The sequence below is a fragment of the Rana temporaria genome, chromosome 3, assembly GCF_905171775.1.
Source record: "Rana temporaria chromosome 3, aRanTem1.1, whole genome shotgun sequence".
NCBI lineage: Eukaryota > Metazoa > Chordata > Amphibia > Anura > Ranidae > Rana > Rana temporaria.
Genome location: NC_053491.1, coordinates 216458750 through 216485972, shown reverse-complemented (window position 1 = coordinate 216485972; position 27223 = coordinate 216458750). Strand labels below are relative to the sequence as shown.

The 27223-nt window shown below is 40.8% G+C and overlaps 1 protein-coding gene across 1 annotated transcript in view; it reads left to right on the top strand.

The window, feature by feature from the left end:
• NEDD1 (NEDD1 gamma-tubulin ring complex targeting factor) overlaps positions 1 to 25815 on the top strand; it is a 101322-nt gene extending 75507 nt beyond the window's left edge. The window contains exons 12-15 of the mRNA XM_040344232.1: positions 5966 to 6113; positions 8378 to 8534; positions 19356 to 19422; positions 24394 to 25815. Of these exons, the coding sequence (XP_040200166.1) occupies positions 5966 to 6113; positions 8378 to 8534; positions 19356 to 19422; positions 24394 to 24498 (477 nt within the window). The 3' untranslated portion in view covers positions 24499 to 25815. The remainder of the gene's footprint in view (positions 1 to 5965; positions 6114 to 8377; positions 8535 to 19355; positions 19423 to 24393) is intronic.
• Positions 25816 to 27223: the final 1408 nt, after the last annotated feature.

The window sequence follows — 27223 nt, the reverse complement described above, 5'->3', positions numbered from 1 at the left end:
TCACCGGCTCAGTGCAGTCGCAGAGAGGGCTCTTCAAAAAGGCCCAGACGTCAGAGCTCTGTAAAGCTAGGGGGACACAAACGCAAGCACCTTGTGTGAGTTGGATACAGATTCATCTAAGACGCCTACTCCGCATCTAGCTGTGCAGATTAGCAGGCATTGTTGCTGCCAGACTATGTTCAGCTGTTGATGCACCTGGGTTAAGCTCCTCTGCTTTTAGCTTAGGACTTTGGTCTCCCCATTGAATAAGGTCAGGGGTAGGAATATAAAAAGGAATCGCCACCTGAACCTGGTGGCCCCTTATTCTCCCCTGTAGAGACAGCTCACAGATTGCCTGACAGGTCTGATGGCTCAATCAATGCAGCCTCCCCCAACATTGCAGCCACTCTGCATGTGTTTTGTTTTTTGCATCACATTTGTTGTTCTACAAGAGGTTAACTGCTATGTTCGCAGCATCCTCACAAGAAGCAAAAAAAAAAAAAAAGAAAAAAAGCAGGGTGTGTCCCTTTTCCTGCTTTAATCCTTAAACAAAGGGATTAGAAGAGCTGGGGAGGAAGGTTCACTGTCAGAGGACAGGAGACAGGAGACAGGAGCTGCAGCCTAACGAGGAGAAGCTATCAATAGCCCTACAGGTTCTGATTGCACCTGCAGTCTTTTCAGAGATTCATGCTGCATATAATTTCCCTCTGCCTACTCGGCCAAAGCCTCTATCTTCTCCTTAGAGTGTAAAGAGAGGTTTTCCTATAGGTGGCTAGTAAGACCTCCATATGGTCCTCAGCCTGGTGTCGGCTTCAGGCTAACCAAATGCACATCTGAGGGATGCACAGTTGCTGGTACACATTGCTAACGTCTCTTAATTGAGGAAACGCACATCTACAGAGGATAACTTCCTTTTTACCAGTCCGCATGTTGCATAAGATACATGAGGGATAAAAACAAGTAACAAAGCATGTTTTATTGTGGATCGCATAAGGATACATGTTTCTGTCTGTATGGTGTTGCATGTTTGTTAGAGTTGCATAGAAATGCTTGAGTGCATAAAGATGCTAGTTACCTGATCACTCAAGTCCTGGATTACCCAAGGATATTGGGTCACACAGAGAGACTTGTTTCCACAGAAAGGCCTAAAATCGCATAAAGACGTTTGTATGTATAAAAATGCTGGATCACACACACATGGTTACCTGATCACCCAAATCCTTGATTACCCAAGGATGTTTGGTCACACAGAAGTGGTTTGTTTCCACAGAAATGCCTAAAATCGCATAAAGTTGCTTGGATGCAAAAAAGATGCTGCATCACACATGGTTACCTGATCATCTGCGTCCTGGATTACCCAAGGATATTTGGTCACACAGAGAGGCTTGTTTCCACAGAAGTGCCTAAGTTTGCATAAAGATGCTTGTATGCATAAAAATGCTGGAATCACACATGATTACCTGATCACCCAAGTCCTTGATTCCCCAAGGATATTTGGTCACACAAAGAGGCTTGTTTCCACAGAAATGCCTAGAATCGCATAAAGAGGCTCGAAGGCATAAAAATGCTGGAATCACACATGATTACCTGATCACCCAAGCCCTTGATTACTCGAGGATATTTTGGTCGCACAGAGAGGCTTGTTTCTACAAGAATGCCTAAAGATCGCTTAAAGATGCTTGAATGCAAAAATAAGCTGGATCACACATGGTTGTCGGATCAACAGCGTCCTGGATTACCCAAGGATACTTGATCACATAGAGAGGCTTGTTTCACAGAAATGCCTAAAGTCGCATTAAGATGCTTGAGTGCATAAGGATGCTGGATCGCACAGGGGTCCTTGGTCACACAAGAGTCCTTGGTCACACAAGAGTCCTTGGTCACACAAGGGTTCTTGTCCGCACAATAGTGCTTAAAATGCATAAGATGATGATCGCATGGAAGATGCTGAATCGCATAAGGATGCATGATTACTTTAAAGTTGTACATGGCGGCCTAATTAAGCAATACAGGATTCCTTGTGTTTGCATAGAAATACGTGTCTGCATGGGTTCATGTTGCACATTGTTGCATAACACGTTTATATCGCATGCTTGCTTGCAAGATGCTTGTTCTAGAGCACACATGCTATATGCATGTTTTTCTTAAAACATATTTATATGAATTCATGCTTCCAGGAACACACGCTGCCATGTACACACACTTCCATTGAGGCATATGGCTTTAACACTTGCCACATACACACATGGGGAGCCAGTTGCATATGTGTTTATTTACTTGGGTCTGCAGAGGTTGTCTGCGTTTCGCAGGGGAACCGCACTATCTCCAGTTGGTGGTCTTGCCCTTTTTGGGTTAGCCTCCGTGCCTGGGTTGTCAGGGTGCTAGGGTCCGCCTCTAGCAGGTCTGTAGGCCCAGGGTATAGCAGTAATGGCATACCGAAGCAAACTCCTGCTGTTGGGTCAGTCAGTAGCATGGCTGGACCTAAGGGTGTCCAGCATGGTCAAGTATCTGGAACTCTAAAGATACATTCTTTCATTTGACAAGAAACTGGGTATGTTTGGCACAGTCCAAAAAGGAGAGTTTTTTTTTGGCCTCAGACAAGACCATCGCTATAAGAAAACTGGTCTATGTGGTCACGGCAAGGAACAGTTCCTTACTTTTGGCCTTTTGATTAAGGCACTAGGGAAGATGCTGGCTTCATTCAAGACAGTTCCCTATACTAACTTTTATTCAGGGCTGTTATAAACAGTATTTTGTCGGCCTAGAAAGAGTGGATCTTGACCTAGCATTATCCAAAGAACCCGGTCCCAGAGATATGCTGGAATTCCTCTTGGTGATTCTTAACTAAAAGGGTTTGCCAGGTCAGGAAGAGACCATGGCCCAGGGGAAGTAGTCAAGCTCCAAGGGAGCCTTATCTGTCAGCTAGAGCTACCGATGGAGCATCTGGCTTAGGGGCCTGAACGTTCAGGTGGCAGGTTGGTTCTGTCAGAGTACAATCAGACTATGCCATACTAGTGATTTACTTAATTTACCAAGGAGGAGCTTGTGCCTTGCCTATTGGCATTCGTCATTTCATGAAATGCAGAATTGGCAGGCGATTCGCTGGAGCCGTCAACAAGTGTCTCCGGGAGAATGACCTCTACACCCCGACTGTTTTCCTGACCAAATGTCACAGAAATAGTACCCTGTACATAAGATGTATTGGCGTCCAGGCTCAACAAGAGATTGAACAGCTTGGGGTCAAGGATAAAGGATCCACCCGCATGCGGGGCAGATGTGTTTTTTAATCCGAGGGGGGGGACCAGTTGTCACTGGTTGTGTCTCTCCCCCCAGTGCCGCGACTTTTGTGGCTTCTATGCAACATTTAGAGGAGAACGGAAGCTGGCCTGATTACTCCGGCATAACCCTGACGACCTCTCGGTGCAGGAACAGTAAGGGGGTAGTAGAGGACCCACAGTCCCTTACATCTTGTCCAGGCCTACTTTGCAGGGGGTATTACATTCTGCCTTGCAACAGGTGAATTAATGGTCTGGCTATTATAGACCACATTCTCGAGGATCGGGGCTTTCAGAATCAGCGGCAATTCCCTTGATTCATACAAGAGAGCTGGCCTCCAGGACCAGATAGCCTACGGTCTGGAAGGCCCATGTTCCTGGTGTGAAACCAGATGGTGGCATCCGTGGAAGTTTGTCAAAGGTAAAATTCCTGCCTTCCTACATTTGGAAAGGAGACGGAGCTAGCCTTAAGTTATATCAAGGATCCGATCTCGGCCTTGCTTCAAAAGGTCGATTACTTCACACTCTTTGGTCCGGGCTGTTATGCACGTCACCCCTTGTATAAGTCCACCAGTTAGGTCGCCCTTGTGCTCGGAGGATTGGCTCTAGTTTTGTCGGCTTACAGGGTCAGCTCCTTGGGCCGATGCACCATATTTCCCTTCATCCTTTAACAAGGGAATTGGTGTTCTTGGTTGTGGTAGCCTCCAAGAGTTTCAGTATTGGCAACTTTCTTGGTATAGAGCCATACTCAATTATTCTTACAAGTAGAGTGATTTTCATCCTCACCCAACCTTATTTACTAGAAGGATCTAGTATTCATTTGAATCTAGATATTCTTACCTTCCCTTTTTTCAAAACCTTGTTTCACGGAAGGAAAGGTTATTGCTTTTCTCTCAATTGAGATGAGAGCAGTTAAATACCTATCTGAAGGTTTCAGATATAGAAAGCTGACGTTTTTATTGGGCTGCCAGAAGACCCTAGATGGGCAGGCAGTGTTCAGGTCAGCTATTAAAATGGTTACACTCTCTCTCTCGTTGGAGTAAGAAGGGTCTAGGCCTATCTGAAGCGGCTGCTCGGATACGGAAAACTGATGTTGTTGCGCTACCAGGAGGCCCCAGGAAAGGGCAGGCAGCGTCTAAAATCAACTGTTTTTAAGATTGATTCATCAGGTTATTATTCAGGCTTGTGGTTAGAGTAGGATTCCCCCTGTTTTTTTGTGGGGGTGCTCCCTACCAGGATGGTAAACGCTTTATGCGCAATGCATTTCCAAGCCTTTGACGCAGATTTTCAAGGCCGCAACTTGGTCATCTGTGCTTACGTTCACTAACTCCTATCAGGTGAACATAAGACGGCAAGAGGATGCAGCTTTTTGGCGCAGTATGCTGCAGGCAGCATTATAGGTCCTCACTTCTGATGGCGGTCTGCGTTGTTGGTGTCTCCCTCCCCTCAGTAAGCATTGCTTTGGGACATCCCACATAGTAATGAATATGCAGCTCTGTGTCCCGTGATGTACGATAAAGAAAATAGGATTTTTATAACAGCTTACCTGTAAAATCCTTTTCTTGGAGTACATCACGGGACACAGAGCTCCCACCCCTCTTGTTTGGGGATATTGGGACACTTATTGCTTTGCTACAAAAACTGAGGAACTCCCAGTAGGGGAGGGGTTATATAGGGAGGGAACTTCCTGTTTAATTGATTACACCAGTGTCCATCACCTGAAGGTAGACTCTATAACCCACATAGTAATGAATATGCAGCTCTGTGTCCCGTGATGTACTCCAAGAAAAGGATTTTACAGGTAAGCTGTTATAAAAATCCTATTTTTTTTTTTAAAAATGTCAGCCTTTTTTTAGTTGCGCAAAAAATAAAAATCGCAGAGGTGATCAAATACCACCAAAAGAAAGCTCTATTTTGTGGAAACAAAATGATAAAAATGTCATTTGGATACAGTGTAGCACAACCGCGCAATTGTCATTCAAATTGCGACAGCGCTGAAAGCTGAAAATTGGCTTGGGCGGGAAGGTGCGTAAGTGCCTGGTATGACGGTGGTTAAAAAGTACCATTTCATTGTTGTTCCTAGTGGCTTGCTTTTGTGTTTTTAAATAACCATCTGTCCATTGAGAAATAGGTACCCCGTCTAAAAAAATAAATAAAAAAATCTCAAGTAAACTGCCTAGCCCTCTAAAAGGTAAATACAGCATGAATGTTTGCAAAAAAGTAGTGTTGACACATAACGTGTTTTTTTTTTTTGGACTTTGTTTTAAGGTATTTAGCTAATAATAATTATGCTTCCAAGATTAGTGTGTGCTGTAAATTGCCTCCAGCATTGCTCTTGTTTCTTTCTGCTGGAGACTGCCATTTTATTGAAGCCCAGATTAGTCACTTCGTTATTGAAAACTCCCCCCCTCTCCTTGGTCTCCAAAACAATATGCCACTTTCTTCAAATAAAACATTTTCAGCCTTGATTGTTTTGGCTCAGGAGCTTTACAGTGCTGAAGTTTCTAGTGCTGCTGAGGATAAGAGGGAGGGAGATAAGATAAGACACTATCCTTGTTTAACTCTTTTTTTTCTCTCCCTGGTGGCAGAGTTTGCCCTGTCACATCACAAGACCAAAATTGGCCAAGCCATAAGCTAATGCAGATGATTTTAGGGTTGTATGAAAAAAAAAAGTATTTAGCGGTCTAATATTTATGGTTTTCTTTCTTAAGCCTGCAAAACCATCAAATGCTGAGCATATTAATTTGACTACATCACCTGTGCCTGTATCACGGACTCCCGAAGCAATTGAAAGAAAAGGAAATCTTATGCAACCCCAATTTAAACAAGATGTTCCAGCTTATATTACAAATGCAGCAAGTATGTAAGATGCAACTGTTTTCATTATTTTATGAAAAATATTTTATTTTTGCTTGCTTTTTGTTAAAGGGAATCTATGCTTCAAGTGGTTTTTGATAGATATATAGTATATGTGATGTAAATGATGCTTTGTATGTATACAGTATATGTGTGTGTATATGTGTAATATATATATATATATATATATATATATATATATATATATATATATATATATATATATATATATATATATATATATATATGTATGTGTGTGTGTGTGTGTGTGTGTGTGTGTGTGTGTGTGTGTGTGTGTATAATATATATATATATATATATATATATATATATATATACATACACATACACATACACATACACATACACATACACATACACATACACATACACATACACATACACATACACATACACATACACATACACACACACACACACACACACACACACACACACACACACACACACACTAGGGCTGCAACTAACGATTATTTCCATAATCGATTAGTTGGCCGATTATTGTTTCGATTAATCGGATAATAGCCTTAAAAAAAAAATTGCATTTTAAAAAATGTTGGGACAATTTTTGTTGGGCAGATTACAAAACACAAATCACTGCAAAAACACATTACATGCTTTTCTGCAGCTTCTCCATTGAAGTATATTGAACCAAATAAATAACAACTCCTTGCCCTTTCCAAATACGCAGCAGCTGAAAAAAATGTATGGATGTGAACGCGTCCCATAGGAAAACATGTTAATGAACTGTAGTGCGTTTCTGCAAAAAGCACCAAAAAACAGAGGTGTGACCCAGGCCTGAGATGTTTAGTAACATAATGGGGTTAAAAAAACAAAAATAAGTACAAAAAGAGCAAATAATCGCTACTGTAAGGGGTTCATTTTTTTACTGTGGGACAGTGAAAGTAATATTTACAGTAGCAATTAGCTCTTTTTGCACTATAAAGGGCTAATTTTCATTTTTCTTTACCCCATTATGTTACTGGCCGATTAATCTATTATGAAAATTGTAATCGATTAATTTCGTAATCGATTAGTTGTCGATTAATCGATTAGTTGTTTCGGCCCTAATACACACACTACTGTGCAAAAGTTTTAGGCAGGTGTGAAAAAATGCTGTAAATTAAGAATGCTTTTAGAAATAGAAGTGTTAATAGTTTATTTTTATGTTAACAAAATGGAAAGTAAATTAAAAGAATTTCAAATCAACATTTGGTGTGACCACCTGTTCCCTAAAACCAGCATCAGTTCTTCTAGGTACACTTGCTCACATGTTTTGAAGGAACTCGGCAGGTAGGTTGTTCCAAACATCTTGTAGAACTAACCACAGATCACCTGTGGATGTAGACTGCCTCAAAGCCTTCTGTCTTTCATGTAGTCCCAGACAAACTCAATGATGTGGAGATCAGGGCTCTGTGGAAGCTAAATCATCACTTCCAGGACTACTGGATGGTTCCTAATGGCATGGTGTGTTTGGAGTCTTTGTCCTGTTGTAGAATTTATTAGGGGCTAATCGCACGTCTCCTTGATGGTATTGCTTGATGGATGAGTATCTGCCTATATTTCTCAGCATTGAGAACACTGTTGATTCTGACCAAATCTCCAACTCCATTTGCAGAAATGAAGCCCCAAACTTGCAAGGAGCCTCCACTATGCTTCACTGTTGCCTACAGACACTCATTATCAAACATAGCTAAGCAATGCAACTATGCACAAATCCTCTATTTGCGATTCTCCAGTACTGTAATATTCTACTAGTTTAAAATGTTTGAGGGGGCTGGACGTGTGTCTTTACTGTGCAGGCAGATGATCTTCATTATCCGTTTTAACTAGGTTTTAACAGTCTGTCTTAACAGGGTTAAAGGTAGCAAAGCTAAGCTTCTTTAATTGCATATTAATGAGGACAGAGTTAAAAAAAAAAATCATTGCAGTCAGCCATGATCCCTTTTCCTGAGAAACAGTTTAAACATACTAAAGGGAAGAAATGTGATAAAAAAAAAAAATAATTTAGGGGCTATGCTGTGTGAATGGGAACACATAAACATATAAAACCTACAGTGAGGTGTGTTTGAATTTAATTAAATGTAACTCTACCATCTTTATGTCCACCCCCTGAGTCGTTACTAGTTCATATTGTTACTGTTAATATATGTAAATTATTGTTGAACTTTTAAAGACAAAGTTTAGTAGATTATAGTACAGTTTTCTTTGGTATTTAGTGTCCTATGCTTTTTTTCATTTTACAGGCCCAAAGTTATCTACATCAATCAGTTCAGACATCGCTTCCTCATTGTCAGAAAAAATTACCGATTCATTGGCTAGTGAGAAAAGTGGAGCCCCCTTAACATCTGTTCAAATTAATTTCATAAGAAACATGATAGAGGAAACGCTTGATGACTTCCGGTAATTCTTAATTTTTTTTTCTTTATTTTCTGCTGTCATTTTACAAGCTTTTTTATGCAGGAAGCCATGTAACTTTTTATTTTGGTTTTCAGTGGTCAGTGTGCTTTTGAAAGAAGATTATTCTTTAGGCATAGTAGTTCAATAAGATGCCGTTATGTTTACTCAACTTTTAGTTATCTCTTTTGTTTATTGAAGGAGACAGCCATGCTTCATCATGGATGGGTTTGATATTTTATTATGCAGGATTTTCCTTCTGCCAACAGTTGGCACAGTGCTTTATAGCATGAGGTTAGACAGTATAGTTACAATACAATTTAATACAGGAGAAATCAGAGGGCCCTGCTCGTTAGAGCTTACAATCTAAAAGGGAGGGATAAATGATACAAAAGATAACTGGGGTATGAGCTAATGGAGATAATAATAAAAGTTCAGTTAGGTGTGGGCAGGATAGGCTTCTCTGAAGAGAAGGGCTTTCAGGGAATGCCTAAAAGTGAACAGTGTAGGTGATAGACAGATTGGGGTAGGGAGTTCCATAGGATGGGGAACATCCTGGAGTTGAGCATGGGAGGAGGTGACAAGGAAGCTAGAGATCAGGAGGTCTTGGGAGGATCAAAGAATGATTTGGTTGGTATTTGGGGACTAGGTTAATGGTGTAGCTGGGGGCCAAGTTGTGTGTGGCTTTTTAGGTTGTTAGTATTTTGATTTTAATTTTTTGGGTGAGCTGAAGCCAATGGAGGGATTGGCAGAGTGGAGTAGCAGACACTGAATGATTGGGATGCTAGATGAGTATGGCAGCAGCATTCATGATGGGCTGAAGGCTGATAGTCTATATATATATAGGCCAACGAAGAGGAAGTTTGAGTAGTTGAGGCGAGAGCTGACTGGTAGTGAATTAGAAGCTTTGTGATGTCATTATTTAGGAAAGGGTATATTTTGGAGATGTTGCGTAGGGCGAGGCTGCAAGCTTTAGACAGTGATTGGTCTGCTGATCAGACTGTTCAGCATGGCTTGTGATGACAAAGAATCTCACTGGTGGGGTAAGAGCACTTTACTACTTCAAGCTCGGAAGACAAGACTCCCGTTGCAAGGCAGGACCCCCACCCCTCTTTTGCTAACAAAATACTTTTTCGTGGCCAGGGATATTCCTCGAAGGACAAATCTAACAAGCCTTCCACCTCCTTTTTGGCCAAATTTTTTGGGCAGCCCAAAAACCCTGAACCTGCTGTTTGTGAATTTCTTGCTTGCTCACACTTCAGACAGGTGGTTCTAGAGGTTGTGTCTTCCATTTTCAAGATGGAATTCTATTTCTTGCTTCTGGATTGTTTTTCCCTCCAACCTCCGTCTTTCTCTGCAGCATTTAGCCAACTTGCATACTTTTAGTTCTGGGATTCATTACCATAGTTCCATCCTTCAAACGGTACAAGGGTTTCTATTCCAATCTCTCCATGGTCCCAAAAGAGGATGGGATTTACCCAATCTTGAAGCTAAAGTCCTAAACGTGCGCCAGTCTTGCATGGAGTTGGTATGCTTAGTTGTAGCCTCTCTACTCCAGGGAGACCTTTATAGCCTCTGTCCACATCAAGAACACTTGTCTTAACCACTTGACCTCCGGAAGTGGAACATTTATGTAATTATTTTTCCCACAAATGGAGCCTTCTTTTGGTGCTATTTGATCACTATTTGTGTTGCTTTCTGCTATAAAGCATCCAATAATAAAAAAAAATCATATTTCTAAATGAATTTAGGCCAATATGTATTCTGCTACATGTTTTTGTTAAAGAGGATCCCAATAAGCATATATTGATTGATATATGCAAATGTTATAGCGTCTAAAAACTATGGAATATTTTTATGGAATTGGTATTTATTGTTTTAATTACTAGAAATGGTGGCGATTGTCTACTAATAGCGGGACTGCGATGTTGCGGTGGACTATGAGATACTGACACTCTGCGGGAACCAATGGCACTAATACAGTGGTCAGTACAAAAAATATGCACTGTCACTGTACTAATGACACTGGCTGGGAAGAGGTTAAACATCTAGGGCGATCAAAGGGTTAACACACTTCCTAGCCAGTGTTTTTGTGTACTGTGTGTGTGTGTGTGTGTGTGTGTGCGCTGCTTTCACTAGGGGAAGATAGTGATTCCAGTCCCTGCATGGCAGAGACACATGATCGCTCCCTCCTCCCCCCTCCTCTTTCAAAACTGAGATGTGCCTCGTTTACATAGGCATGTATCAGTTCTCTGTGTTTTATGAGCGATCGGCAGGAGCCGGAGGACATTGGCTTCTGCTGTGAATTATCACAGCAAAACATCATTGGACATTTGTATTCATTGCTTTACCATTGTGCAAGACTTGAGAATGTTTGGATGGATATTATACCAAGATATTTTTTGACTGTTCAGAGAATTCTGAAATGTATTGCTAAATTAGTGAACCTTAATGGAGATTGAGAATATTAATCCTCAAGGATGTGGGCCTGTACATAGGGCATATATGCATGGTTGATTTTATGCTGGGAGTGAGCTATACAGCATGCTCCTAGTACAGAGACTGGGCTCTCACCGAGAGCCCTGGGTCCTGTACTTAAAGCGGAGTTCCAGTTTTTTTTAAACACCCCTGTTTTCACCTAATTCCATATCCAACAGCATTAGTAGTGAATGTAGATTTTGTAAATTTTTTTAAATGTACCTTGCTGCCCCCACCGAGCGCGATCCCACCTTTCGTGTGGGTATCTGAAGCCTACTGGTTGGTATCTCCTTCCGAAAGCTGCTGGCCATCTCGTGCATGCGCATATCGTGCAAAGCACGGCGAAGCGATGCTACAAGTAGCAGAGGCCCATTGCCTCCTGGGATTGATGACACTCTCCCCAGGAGCCAACGGGCGAGCGAACATGACATACCTTGCTGCGGCGACTTACTGTGGAAGTGGAGGATAAAAACGTCATAAAATGGTGTTTGCACTGCAGGATAAAAAGGTCAAGTAGATTCTAGGAAGTGGTCAATGTGGGGGGGGTGGGGGGGTTGATAAAATGCTTGGAACACCCCTTTAAGATTGAGAACTGGGAGGCTTGGTTTTTGATCCACCTGATCGCTGTGATATCCTCTGGCCATTGCAGTCATTGTACACCCCATCCCCGTGTGTGTGTGTGTGCGTTTTTTTTTCCCTCTTTCTTGAATGGAGAAAATGTAAATTGAATCTCTTCCTCCTTACTATAGGAGAAACGTGAAACTATGTGTTAAAGAAAATCTAGCTGGATAAGTGTTTGATCTAGGTCAAGGTTGGTGTACAGGAGAATTTATTTTTGGTTGTTTTTTTTTTTTTGGTGGTAGGTTATGGTAACCGCATAAAATGTACATCTAAATATACAAAAAATATATTTTTTTTTTGTGTGTTTTTTTGCTAAATTAAAAATCAGGAGCTATCCATTACCAAAGCCCAATTTGTCCTAAAGAAAAAAAATATATAAATCACCTGGATAAACAAAGTAGTTGGGATTTGATATGAACAATTTTTACGAACACATCTCAAAGTTGCAGGACTTTAGGATTTGTTTTACCTTCTTTCGTTAAGGTGTTAAAGCGGTTGTAAAGGAAAAAAATGTTTTCCTTTAAAATAACAAACATGTTATACTTACCTCCACTGTGCAGTTCGTTTTGCACAGAGTGGCCCTGATCCACGTCTTCTGGGGTCCCTCTGTGGCTGTCTCTGGTCCTCCCCGCAATTACTGACCACAGTCATGTGAGAGCTCGCATGGTGGTGAGTAATTGCCATAGCGGCTCACTGTATCACTCGGCCCCGCCCCTCGGTGCGCCGCGTCACTGGATGTGATTGACAGCAGCGCCAGCCAATGGCTGCGCTGCAATCAATCCATCCACTCTAGCCAATCAGCAGCCAGGCTCAGGTAAGTAAAACGGGGGCTGGGGGGGGGGGTGTGTGGTGGCGGCAACATCAGATGTTTTTTCACCTTAATGCATAGATTGCATTAAGGTGAAAGAAAAAATTGATTTACAACTCCTTTAAGTTGGTGGCCACATTATGGTTCATTTTTGAAATGTAGACCATGAGCTGTGCCATAGCAACCAGTCAGGTTTCATTTCTGTTTTTGCTTCTGCTTTAATTTTTCTTTGTTAAATGTTTGGTAAATCAGCCCTAGTGTGAATTTTATACAGTTTGTGTTAAAAAATAAAATAAAAATTTTGCACACAAAAACACTTTTTAAATCAGTTCTGACCTACAATAAAATGCAAATGTCCCTTTTTTTTTTATTTCTCTGTGCCCTTTATTTTGTACCCAGTGTTCACTTGGAAGAATGAAGTGAGAGAATAACAAGGGTATTAAACTAGGTTTAGTAATTGGAAAAACACATTTTAGTAAACTATTTAAAACTTTTGTGTCTGAAGCCAATACATTTATTTTACTGACAACAAACTAGCAAGCCTCGTGATTTCACAGTATATTAACTAGTAGCCGACCAGCCACCGTCATTATACGGCGGCAGGTCGGCTCTCCTGGGCGAGAGCCCGTAGCTATACGTCCTATCGTATAGCCGCCACTAGGGGGCGCGCGCGCGCTCCCCGCCGACTCCCGTGCGTGTGCCCGGCGGGCGCGATCGCCGCCGGGCACACGCGATCGCTCGGTACAGAGCGGGGAACGGGAGCTGTGTGTGTAAACACACAGCTCTCGTTCCTGTCAGCAGGGGAAATGCTGATTTTCTGTTCATACAATGTATGAACAGAAAATCAGTGTTTCCCCTAGTGAGGCCACCCCCCCCCCCCCACAGTAAGAACACACCCAGGCATACTTAACCCCTTCCCCGCCCCCTAGTGTTAACCCCTTCACTGCCAGTGGCATTTTTATAGTAATCTAATGCATTTTTATAGCACTGATCGCTATAAAAATGCCAATGGTCCCAAAAATGTGTCAAACATGTCCGAAGTGTCCGCCATAATGTCGCAATACCGAAAAAAAAAATCGCTGATCGCCGCCATTACTAGTAAAAAAAATATTAATAAAAATGCCATAAAAATACCCCCTATTTTGTAAACGCTATAACTTTTGCGCAAACCAATCAATAAACGCTTATTGCGATTTTTTTTACGAAAAATATGTAGAAGAATACGTATCGGCCTAAACTGAGGAAAAAAAATGTTTTTTTATATATTTTTGGGGGATATTTATTACAGCAAAAAGTAAAAAATATTCATTTTTTTCAAAATTGTCGCTCTATTTTTGTTTATAGCGCAAAAAATAAAAAACGCAGAGGTGATCAAATACCACCAAAAGAAAGCTCTATTTGTGGGGAAAAAAGGACGCCAATTTTGTTTGGGAGCCACGTCGCACGACCGCGCAATTGTCTGTTAAAGCGACGCAGTCCCGAATCGCAAAAAGTACTCTGGTCTTTAGGCAGCAATATGTTCCGGGGGGTAAGTGGTTAAGGCAATCTACCAGATGGGTTTACGTCTTAAATTTCTTTAGAGGAAAAGCAAATGACAGTGGCAGTCTGTGACCCTCTCCAGTGTTATGAACCGTGACCGGGCTGGGGGGAAGGGGGGTGCACTGTTCTGAACAGATAGCATTCTAACCAGCTGTTGGATGTGAAATCCTGTGAACCACATTTGTAGATGTATAGGGAGAAGCCTACCACAGACGTGCTCCTGAAAGCAAAATCAGTTGTCAATGCTGCAACTCAAATTACGATGCTAATGTGCCCATGGGATTGAGCTTTTATTAAATCATTAACAACACACCATTAATTATCAGCTTCATTCAATGAAACAAGCATTTTGGCAACTTGATCAAACATCAGTCTATATTGATACGAAGTGCATTTTATCTTGGCAAATCAAATGTTTGGAATAAACAGCTAACACAAGCTGAAGATCTGTAGCAAACCAACCTGTTTTGTATTTTCATGTTTGTCTTTGTTATGACTGGAAGGAAAAACACTTGGGCAGCTTTCTGTTAGAGTGAACCTGTTTTTGGCAAAGGAAGTTTTTCATTCAAATGTCGCACTCCTCGGCTGCATATACTTGCCACTTTTTTTTTTTATTATTATTATTTTAGCTGATAAAATCCAGACTTGCATATTATTTTCTTTCTATCTATCTATCTTTCTTTCTTTCTTTTTCTTTACTTCGATTTAGGGAAGTGTGCCCCCTGAGTAGAAAGCTTAGTCTGTAAGCAGTCTGCATTCTGAGCATTTGTCCCTGGGCACGTTTTCTTAAATGCATGTACTGCTAGGTGCACCATCCAGTTGCAGCAGCTAATAGCCTCCCGTAAAGTTTGGCAGACCACTGGCAGGTTCACCTGTGCCCTCCACCTACAGCTAAATGCCAAAGCTTCATGCATCGGGACTAAAACACAGTGTACATGAGACCTAAGGGAACCAAGCATTGATCTGAATTCCCGGTTGCTGCCACTACCTTTTTTTTTTTTTATTTTTTTTTTTTTTTTTATTTAATTGAAAAGGTGGCCTGTCTTTAGAGAAAAAAAAAAAAAGACAGGCCACCTTTTCAATTAAAAAAAAAAAAAAAATTACCATTCTCTTATAGGATGAAAAGGCCTGCATACTTTCATAAGTTTAAATATTTGGTGGTGCAGAACACTCACACTATCCACTTGCCGACCAGCTGCTGTAGTTGTATTGCGCGAATCGCCGTACGTACCAGTATGTATGCAGTGGACACGTGTACGGCCCTGGAGCCTATGCGTGTGTCCGGCGAGCGCGATGTCCGCCGGCCGCAGACATCACGCTCCACAGAGGCAGCACGGGCATTTGCCAGTGTAAACAAAGCAGATCCTTGTTCTGTCGGGGGGAGTACTGTGTGATCGTCTGTTCCTAGTAATCGGGAACAGCAATCTCTGTACTCCCAGTTAGTCCACTACCCAACCCCACCCCCAGTTAGAAACACCTCCTTGGGACAAACTTAAACCCTTTGATTGCCCCCTAGTGTTAACCCATACCATGCCAGTGTCATACAATAATCAGTGAATTTTTGCACTGGTCCCAAAAAAGTGTCAGTCTGTCTGCCACAATGTCGCAGTCCTTATAAAAATCGCTGATCACCGCCATTACTAGTAAAAAAATATATATATATATATATATATATATATATATATATATATATATATATATATATATATATATATATATATATATATATATATATATATATATATATATATATATATATATATATATATATATATATATATATATATATATACACATACATACATACATACATACATACATACATACATACGCAGTCCCTGACAAGTCTTGTCGCTTCTCTATTTTGTAGAAACTCCTGCTATTAACCTGACTTTTAATTAATCAATTGGTGTTAAAAATATCTCATATGAAAAGCTAAAGTCCTCCCAAATGATGTTTAATGCACTGAAATAAATTAGTTTCACTGGAAAAAGATTTATCATTTAATCAAGACAGGTCAAATTTTGGCAAGACAAAAGTTTTGTCGCCTATAATGAAAGTGAACAACTTTACTGAAAATCCAAAAATATGTAAGCAAATTAAGTAGTGGTGCTGTGAGATCCAAATTTAATATCTTGTATGACTTCCATGAGCTTGAAGGACAGCATCCATGCGTTTTGGCAAGGATTCGTACAATTTATTGATGAAGTCTTTAGGAATAGCAAAGTCTTGCATGCCTCCCAGAGTTCCTTAATATTCTTTGGTTTCGTCTTCCATGCTTCCTCTTTCATCCTACACCACATATGCTCAATGATGTTCATGTCTGGTGACTGGGCTGGCCAATCCTGGAGCATCTTGATCTTATTCGCCTTAAGGAACTTTGATGTGGAGATGGAAGTATGCGATGGAGCACCATCCTGCTGCAAAATTTGGCCTTTTTTATGGTTGGGAATATAAGAGGTAGCTAAGATTTCTTGGTATTTTAGACTATTGATGTTGCCTTCCACCCTGCAGATCCCACGCACACCCCCATACTGGATGTAACCCCAGACCATGATTTTGCCTCCACCAAACTTCACTGTTTTCTGGGTAAATCTCGGCTCCATGCGGGTTCCAGTAGGTCTCCTGCAATATTTGCGGCAACTGTGGTGTAATTCAACAGAAGATTCATCTGAAAAATCCACCTTCTGCCACTTTTCCAGAGCCCATCCTTTTAGCAGGCTGTGGCCCTTGGCAAATGCTACACGGTTTTTCAATTGTCTTTTGTTTAGTGCTGGCTTATGGGCACTGATTCGACCATGGAGGCCATTTCGAGACAGAATCCGACAAACTGTTCTGGTTGACACAGGGACTTCAGGTGACCAGGTCTCGTGGCGCTCTGCTGCAGTGGAAAATGGGCTGGCCTTGGACGTTCGAGCCAAGAAACGGTCCTCTCGAGCAGTTGTCTTGCGGGGTCAACCTGACCTGGCCTTGTCCAAAACGTCTCCAGTCTCTTCAAAAAATGTTTTATCCTTTTGAACTTGACGCTGAGACACATTGAAGGTGTCTGCCACATCAGCAGTGGATCTGGTCTTCAGCCTCTTGATAATCAACACGTTAGTCTCCAGGTGAATCTTAGGCATGTTTGCAGAGGTCTAGTTACTGTTGAGAAGGTCTAGTGTACTGGTGTTTTTTATACACACCTGAGACCTAATTGATCCATTATTACACAGGTGAAGCTCATATAACAAGGCGACAACACTTATGTCTTGGCAAAAATTGACTAGAGCAGTTGGTGCTAAATGGGCAATGGATCACCATGGCTCAGATCTGTAAGGCTGCTACTTGGTCTTTGGTCCATACATTTACTAAATTCTACCAGGTAGATGTGAGAGGTTATGAGGATGCTGCCTTCGGGCGTAGTGTGCTGCAGGCAGCAGTATAGATCCTCTGGCCTTTGTGGCGGTCTAATTCTGATCTGTGTCTCCTTCCCCTCAAAATTTAGCATTGCTATGGGACATCCCATTAAGAAATTAAGGCTCTGTGTCCCGTGATGTATGATCAAGAAAATAGGATTTTTTAATACAGCTTGCCTGTAAAATCCTTTTCTTGGGAATACGTCACGTGACACAGAGCTCCCACCCCTCTTTGGAGTTAACGTGAAACACTTATTGCTTTGCTACAAAACTGAGGTACAGTTGGGAGGGGTTATATAGGGGAGAAACTTTTAATTGGGTTTGCCAGTGTCCAATCACCTGTGGTGACTACATAACCCATTAAGTAATTAAGGCTCTGTGTCCCGTGATGTATTCCCAAGAAAAGGATTTTACAGATAAGCTGTATTTAAAAAAAATCAAAAAAAAAATCCTATATTTTTCCAAAAAAAGTGCGCCTGTAAGACAGCTGCACAAATACGGTGTGACAAACTATTGCAACAACCACCATTTTATTCTCTAGGGTGTTAGAAAAAAAAATTATATATCATTTTTGGGGGTTCTTAGAAATTTTGTAGCAAAAAAAAAAAAACTGTTTTAAACTTAACACCAAATCTCAGAAAGAGGCTTGGTCCTTAAGTGGTTAAAGGCCAAGTTCACCTTTTTTTATTATTTTATAAAAAAATAATAATTGCACGTCGCAGGTAAAAAAATATGCATTTTTTTTATTTTAAAATGTGCGACCTGTAATTGCATTCACGATCAGAAGATCGTGGGTACAATGCCAGGATCATGCAGACTTGTCGACTGTCTGACGGTACCTCCGATACTGGTAGGCATTTACTGAATGGGAAGAAATATCAGTGGAACTACATAAGTGCTGGAAGATGTCGCCATCCTAGCCTCCATTTAGACCTGCAGTTGCCTTGGTGCTGCACTTGGCCAGCTGTGACACCAACCATTTGAGGGTTTGAAAGTTCAGTTGAGAGCTTACATAAGCTCTTTAACTACTGTGACCGGTGTGTGTGCTGCCGGTAACCCGCTTCTGCTGTGATTTGACACAGCGGGGGCCAATCAGCAGGGTCCGGTGGAAGCAATGTCCACCAGGTCATTGACAGGAGAGGCAGGATGGCAGTCTGCCTATGTAAACAAGGCAGACCACTATTCTGTCAGAGATGGAGATCCTTGTGTTTCTGCCAAGCATAAATACAGATCTGTTGTTATCTTCCCGTTAAGCCATCCCTCACGGTTAAAAAGCACTCCCTAGGTGCACACTTGACACTTTGATCATCCTTGATATTAACCTATTCCCTGCCAGTGTCAGTACAGTGAGTGCATTTTTTTTAAGCACTGGTCCCCGTAAGTGTCACTTGGTGTCCAATTGCAGCCATTACTAGTAAAAAATAAATCCATAAATCGATCCCATAGTTTGTAGACGCTATAACTTTTCTGCAAACCAATCAATATACGCTTATTGGGATTTTGTAGCAGAATACATATTGGAATAAATTGATGAATAAATTCGACTTTTTTTTACTTTTTTTTTTTAATTGGGTATGTTTTTATACCAAAGTAAAAAATACAATATATATTTTTCTATATAAATATATAATGTGTGTATGTGTGTGTGTGTATATATGTATTTATATAGCAAGAAAATAAATGCTGAGGCGATCAAATACAACTGAAAGAAAACTCTATTTGTGTGTGTGTGGGGGGGGGGGGGGGGAGACATTGTATTTGGGTATAGTGTCACAAAAAATGGCCTGGTCATGGGGGGTAAACCTTCCAGGGCTTAAGTGGTTAACAGAGGTGTGCCTTGAATGTAATGGTTTTGGAAAACTGTTAAATCTGCAGGTTTATTTTAAAGCCTCTATTGACAGATCTCAATCTGGAAGCTTTGCCAAGTATATTGGATGTTTTGATATATAGAGTATAATGACCAAATTACTTTTATTTCTTTTCTAGGGAAGACTGTCATAGAGATATTGTCAATTTACAAGTGGAGATGATTAAGCAATTTCATTTGCAGTCGGTATGTATACAGAAACGTAGTTCATTCACCTAAATATATGTAAGATTATTGATGAAATGGTCTGGCTCTGCCCGAAGATCCAGGGGTTTTGGCGGCTGGTGGCGGCGGAGATTGAGTCGATCGGCGGCGTGGCTGTTGGGCTGAACCCCCTAATCCTACTGCTGGGTATTACCGATAACCTCCACACACAAAAAGCTTTTTATCTTCTATACAGCTTTCTACGCACGTAAAGCGATCTTACTCCAGTGGAAGGCGACTGACCCGCCTGGTCTACCTGCCTGGCGGAAACTGGTGAATGACATCCTCCCCATGTATAAGCTCACGTACATGGGGCGTAACTGCCCCAAGAAGTTTGACAAGGTCTGGGGGGCTTGGGTGGCGGCCAAGAGGCTGACGGTTTAATGAGCTTGGGTCTAGCTGCTTGCCCCCCTCTTCCCCGGGGCGGTCCCGGGGTACCCCCTTATCCCTCCTGGGTCAGTGATTTGGGTTAGCGGAGTCCCCACGATTGGGTTCTTTGGTAGGGGTGTTATGCTTGGGAGACGCAGTGGGTGCACGGTGTGTTATGCGGTATGGTCACCTCATATGGCTTGCTGGATGGGATATGCCCCCCCTCCTTACCTCTCCCCTCTCCCCCTTCCTGCCCTCCTCTCCGGTGTGGATAAGTTTTTCATGATGTCCTCTAAATGCAATTGTTTTTTCCTGCACTGTCTGTAACCAATGGTTGGGCCTTGCGGCCCTCTTTGTATTATTTGAATGATATGAGCATGTAACCGTTTGATTTTCTTGAATAAATATTCCTTCTGTTAAAAAAAAAAAAGATTATTGATGAATTGTTTTGTTTTTTTAACATTGAGGAAGCAAAAAGAATGCTGAATGTTGGCCAATTACAAAATGTATTGCAGTATTAAATATGCCAAAGAAAGCAACACTAAGGAGACTTCTTGGCTCAGCATTGTTCGAGAAAAGTATTGTCTTAATAAAGCCTAATATAAGCAGCTGTGAAAGAACCTGTTATTTAGAAATTGTATAGCTTTGCTTTCGAAGTAGCAGTTCACTTAATATTTTATTGGCATGTGCTGCCACAAAAAAAAGATCCGTTCACAGCATGAAGAAATAAAATTGTGGGATGTAAATAATTTAAAAAAAATGGCCTTTTGTAATCTAGGATTATTTTACCCACTTCAGCCCCGGAAGATTTTACCTCCTTCCTGACCAGAGCACTTTTTACAATTTGGCACTGCGCTGCTTTAACTGGTAATTGCGTGGTCATGCAATGCTGTACCCAGACATAATTTGTGTTTTTTTGTTTTTGTTTTTTCTTGCCACAAATGGAGCTTTCTTTTGGTGGTGTTTGATCACCCATGCGTTTTTTGTGTGCAGTAAAGTAATTTTATGTAAAACCATATAAAAACATGCTTTTTTTTAAAAAAAAAAATCAACTACGTCGTCATCTGCCTGTGGCACCACGTTGAAAATGTAATTAATAGACCTCTCTACCCATCAAAATTATTTTCATTAATAATCATGAAATTTAAATGTCATGCATTTTGGCAGTAGGAGTAGAATTTACTGGTGTAGGATGGATAGCAGAAGCTGTAGGTATGTGATAAATGCGCTATAATATAATATGTCTATTTATACCCTCTATGGTCACCTATAATATATAACTATTGCAACTATGTATTCCTTGTATGTGTATGTCCCTTTAATTCGCTAATATATATGACCAGAGTGTATTAGGCTTAAGGCTATAATGCTAGTTATAAAGACTGACACAATTGCTAGGTACACACATTATATTTCCTTCAAAGTAGGAATATCACATTCTAACAACAGATATCTATACAGCCTATAACAATACTGGTAATAATAATGAAAGATACTTAACACTTCCTCTCGGCTATAACCCTCACTGGCTGTGCTCAGATGTAAAAAGAGGTAGCTAGGCCTCGGTAGGCAGCATGGCTAGGCCCAATATGGGCGTCAGAAGCAGAGTCCCAGAATGACATAGACACAGCCTTGTTGCAAGCTTGCTCCCAAGAGAATAGACTGAGCTCTGTGTTCCAAACCCTTTTTACAAAACCTCACTCATTACTCATTCAAACTCCCCCCCCCCCCCCCCCATTGCGATCCCATATGCCTTTGGACCAATCGCACTTGGCCTGTGGGTGGGGGGCGGTATTGCAGTCCATGTACAAACTCTTTGAAGCTTCTAGGACAGTCTTCAAGCTTGCTTGTAGATCTTATTATTCTATACACACACATGAGCCAGACCCTCTGCTATGTAGACTTTGCCTGGGGCCAATATCCTTTAAAGAAACTTATGGGATTGCAAGTGTCATTTCGTTGTAAAACCAGCTGTGTGGAACTTTTCGAACCATACTAGATTGTTCTACAACAGCATGACTGAAACTTCAAGCAGAGAGGATACACATTCTACCAATATGCCCACTGGTCAATGGTTCAAAGATTTTGTCGGTTACATGAGTGCCTTCATTTTAAAATAGAAGGAATCAAAGGAAAAAGTGACGTGCTATGGCTGCTGAACACCTGGTGACATGGCCAGTGAAGCGGGTATGACTTCAGGGTGCATGGTTTCTATTGTGTTCAATTAATGATCAGATTTTATAAATGGTAGATGGGAGAAACATAGGGTTACCTTGGATAGTTAAATGACATGATAGGTTTGAGGGTAGCCCCAGCAGCCTCCGCCCCTACCTTCAAGAGATGACTGTGTCTCTAATGAGAATATTGAATCTGAGGTGAGACGAAAAATGCCCTTTAATGTAGAGTGGAGAAAGGCAGGAAGGATGAGCTGGGAGACCAGGGCATCCTTAATCATAAGATTAGAGTAACTGTACTTTTGAGATAGTCCAGGCCCTAAGTACAAAGGAAAGATTGTAAAACCGTAAATTGGACAGGCCTGCACCACCCTCAAACTTAAAGGGTTAGTAAAGGATTTTTTTTTTCCTTTAAAATAACAAACATGTCATACTTACCTCCACTGCACAGAGTGGCCCCGATCCACGTCTTCTGGGGTCCCTCGACGGCTGTCTCTGGTCCTCCCTGCAAGTACTGACCACAGTCATTTTGAGAGAGCTCGCATGGTGGTGAGTAATTGCGGGCGCGCCATAGCCGCTCACTGTATCACTGGGCTCGGGGGGGGGGGGCGGTGTCAGATGTTTTTTCACCTTAATGCATAGATTGCATTAAGGTAAAAAAAAAAAATTCTTTACAACTCCTTTAACCACTTCAGCCCCGGACCATATTGCCGATCAAAGACTGGGCCACTTTTTGTGATTCGGCACTGCGTCGCTTTAACTGACAATTGCGCGGTCGTGCGACGTGGCTCCCAAACAAAATTTGTGTCCTTTTTTCCCCCCCACAAATAGAGCTTTCTTTTGGTGGCATTTTATCACCTCTGCGGTTTTTATTTTTTGCGCTATAAACAAAAATAGTGACAATTTTAAAAAAAAAATGAATATTTACTTTTTGCTGTAATATCCGCAAAAAATATATAAAAAAAAATGTACTCAGTTTAGGCCGATACGTATTCTTCTACATGTTTTTCGTAAAAAAAAACGCAATAAGCGTTTATTGATTGGTTTGCGTAAAAGTTATAGCGTTTACAAAATAGGGTATAGTTTTATGGCATTTTTATCAATATTTTTTTTTTTACTAGTAATGGCGGCGATCAGCGATTTTTTAACAGTACTGCGACATTATGGCGGACACTTTTGACACATTTTTGGCACCATTGGCATTTTTATAGCGATCAGTGCTATAAAAATGCATTGATTACTATAAAAATGCCACTGGCAGGGAAGGGGTTAACACTAGGGGGTGAGGAAGGGGTTAAGTATGTTCCCTGGGTGTGTTCTGTTTAAATTATTTTTATTGTTTTCACATAAAATAGAAAAACTTTACATACTTTTCTTTAAATACATTTTTTAAAATCACCAATCATAAAATTCACAAGTTCTTCATACATATTCGTACAATGTTTTTTGTATTGTTGTAATATGTAGTCTGTATATGTTAATGTTATATGTATGAAGAACCCTGGGTGTGTTCTAACTGAAAGGGGGGTGGGACTGACTGGGGGAAATGACTGATCGCTGTTCATACATTGTATGAACCGAAGATCAGGCATTTCTCCCCTGACAGGACCGGGAGCGGTGTGTTTACACACACAGCTCTCGGTTCTCGCTCTGTAACGAGCGATCGTGGGTGCCCTGCGGCGATCGCGCTTGCCGGGCACGTGCGCCGGAATCGGGGGCGAGTGGGGTGCGTGCGCCCCTATTGGCTGCTGGGAGAAATGACGTATAGCTACGTGATCTTGCCCAGCAGAGCCGACCTGCCGCCGTATAACTGTGGCGGCTGGTCGGCAAGCAGTTAAGAAAACAAAGCTTTTGGAGAGCTATGCGTGGTTTCTTACAAGAAATGGGCTTTTGACACTACATCTTCCTAGAACTTCATACGTGTTCTGAGACAGTTATATGAAATATATTGAAGATAGAGGGACTGCATAACGTCCAGGCTACTAGCATTTTCAGATCACCAATTAAAGACCCATTATTTTCTTATGGCGATTTATTTTAGGTTCGCAGAAGCTGATAATTTTTTAATGGTACTCCTTTGTTCCTGATGGCATTGCTCTTTCCAAAACATGACAAATATGAGTTAAATTAAAATTTCTCTTTCAACTCATGTAACCTAAGTTACACAAATCTTTTCAGCAAAACATTGCCTGCTGTTCAATGATTTCTAGTCTCTGAAGGTTTAAAAGTGTTTATTTTTATGACTGGAATATGCTGCTATTTGTGTTTTAAGTGGTTGCTGTATTTTTTATTTACATTTAAATTAAAAGTTGCATATAAATAATATATTAGTGGTTTGATGCATTTTACTGCACATCTAAACTTTTTGCCTATGTGTCTGCTTTATCCATTCTTTTCTCCTTTTTTTTAGACTGAAATACAAATGCTTCTTGAACGATACTCTATAAACGAAAACTTAGTTGCAGAGATAGAAAAGCTACGTGAAGAGAATAAAAGGTTGCGTTCTAACTTTTAAAACCAAACCAAATCAAAAGCCTTTTATGGAAATGACAAGACAAGAATGAAGTTTTCTCTCATCTGTGCTAAGTGTTGATAAAACTTCAAGCAGAATTCATTTGCGGTGGCAAAACAGTGTTCACTGGCAACAAGTGTTTACAAAGCTGGGAGGAGTGGTGTTAATGGCACTTTAAAGAAAAAAGAGGCAAATATTGAAACGTATTATCACTGTGTATAATATATAAACTCTTGGGAATGGGTATCCATATGTTAAAGGGCAATTACCACCCAAAAATTATAACTTTGTTCTCGGCAAAGGGACTTTTTGGTAAATGCTATATGTGATGAGGCCTACTTGTGTTTTTATGCTGACACTCCCTGAACCATGCTCACACCTCACACATTCTGCAAAGAAATAAGTCTACAAGAGTGTCTAGATTTATGAATCAGAAAACCCACTAGCATCTGCCAGATATTAAAAACTGATATTGGGGGGACTGATTGTCTTATATGGAAGGTGTGTAGAGTTTTGGCCCTGAGGTCTTGCTGTCAGATTTTGCAAGAGTAGTTTTACATTTATGGATCAAATAACCCACTAACAATCTACCAAAACTGAAATTTTGTTTAACCTTAGCCAAATCTCCAGATCATGTGGAACACTATAGTTGCACTATGGCCACTTAAAGCTAAACTCCAGGTTAAGCAAAGATTGATGAATACAAGATGGTCTTGTATCCGCCCTCCTCCTAAAGTTTTCTTCAGGCAACCTAAACTAGGTAGACCTGCTTGGACCCCTCCTAGAGCTTTGCACAGGTTCTGTGCAACACAGTGATGTTATCTCTCTAATTTTTGACGCTTTTTATTTGAATAAAAATGTGTATGGCTAAAGTTTAGCTTTAAATTGGTACATTCAGTCAGTCTAGGTTCACACTAGAACGCGGTTTTGAAAACCCACGTTCCGTGCGTGTTTACCACGTTGAGACCTGCAGTGAATGTCAATGTAAGTTAAAGACACCTTAAACGCAGGTCGCAAACGCAGTGCGTTTGCATGCACCTGTATCACATGGTAAAAAAAAGTGCATGCACTACTTTTGGTGTGATTTGAGCCCATCCAGAATGAATGGGCTTAAATTGCAGTGCACTGTTCACATGTGATCGCACAGGAATGGGCAGCACGTTCCTTTGCAGTTCATAGTGTGAACAGGGGCTTATTGTATAGAATGCCTATGTGATAAGAAATGTGTTCTATGTTCTGAACTGATCAGCAAGGTAATTCTGTGTGATAATCTGTTTGCACATGGAAACCTTCCACTAAACTTGTACTTTTTTTCTGCAATTTCCTAATGTGTGTGTGTTTTATTCTATTTTTTTCAGCTAGTAGTTACATAGTTACATAGTTAGTCAGGTTGAAAAAAGACACAAGTCCATCCAGTTCAACCACAAAAAAATAAACAAACAAAATAAAAAACACAATACAATCCCATACACCCAACTCCATACCCACAGTTGATCCAGAGGAAGGCAAAAAAACCCCAGCAGAGCATGATCCAATTTGCTACAGCAGGGGAAAAAATTCCCTCCTGATCCCCCGAGAGGCAATCGGATTTACCCTGGATCAACTTTACCTACAAATCTTAGTACTCTGTTATTTTATGTACATTTAGGAAAGAATCCAGGCCTTTCTTAAAGCAATCTACTGAGCTGGCCAGAACCACCTCTGGAGGGAGTCTGTTCCACATTTTCACAGCTCTTACTGTGAAAAAACCTTTCTGTATTTGGAGGTGAAATCTCTTTTCCTCTAGACGTAAAGAGTGCCCCCTTGTCCTCAGTGTTGACCGTAAAGTGAATAACAACACCAAGTACACTGTATGGACCTCTTATATATTTGTACATGTTAGTAAGTGTATGTAAAGCAATAAATATTTCTTGAAGCAAAAAGGTTTGCAAAAACCATAGTAAATGATTTACTGTACATACCCATATACATACAAGTGCCTGTTTTTATATCTAAATTGGTAGAATTTTATATTTTTGGAGGTTTCTTAAAGTTAACCCCTCCATCCCTTTTTTCTATAAACCTGAATAGGGGAGAAGTTAACCTTTGTAATTATATTTTTGTGACCTTTTCTTCATACTTGGTTTTCTCTTGCCATGGTGCTGGATTGGGGCCTTGCTCCTAATGTGCAAGCATCTGTTGGAACAAACATCCATCTGCGATTTCAAGGAGAAATCATTTTTTCTCCCCCCTCAGCACATAAATATAATTTCATACGGCAAATGAGGTGCATGGCGACCGGTGCTCCATATTACGCATTCACCAAATGACAATACTGCAAGATCTTACAGTATTGATGTAGGATTTCTCTGAATGCAATGGCGCCATTGCCTTAGCAGAGGGCATATGTGTGGCTGGGGCTATGTCACCATTGGCTTCAGGAAAAACAGGAAGTGTAAGCAAAAAAATAAAATAAATTTAATTTTTTAATGTGCTCGGATTTGCATTTTTACACTTATTTTTGTGTGTGTGTGTGTGTTTTTTTTTTTTTTTTTTCCTTTCACTGCATTTTTCATGCTACACCCAGAGAGCCAGCCCATTCATTTTAATAGCATCACAAGTGCAACATGCGTTTTGTGACCAAACGCAAAATGCACGCTTTGGTTCATGTTCACAAAATGCTCAGATTTCAATGCAGCCTTAAACTATTTCACAATGGCATGCTGATTTGAAATTTAGGGAAAAGAAA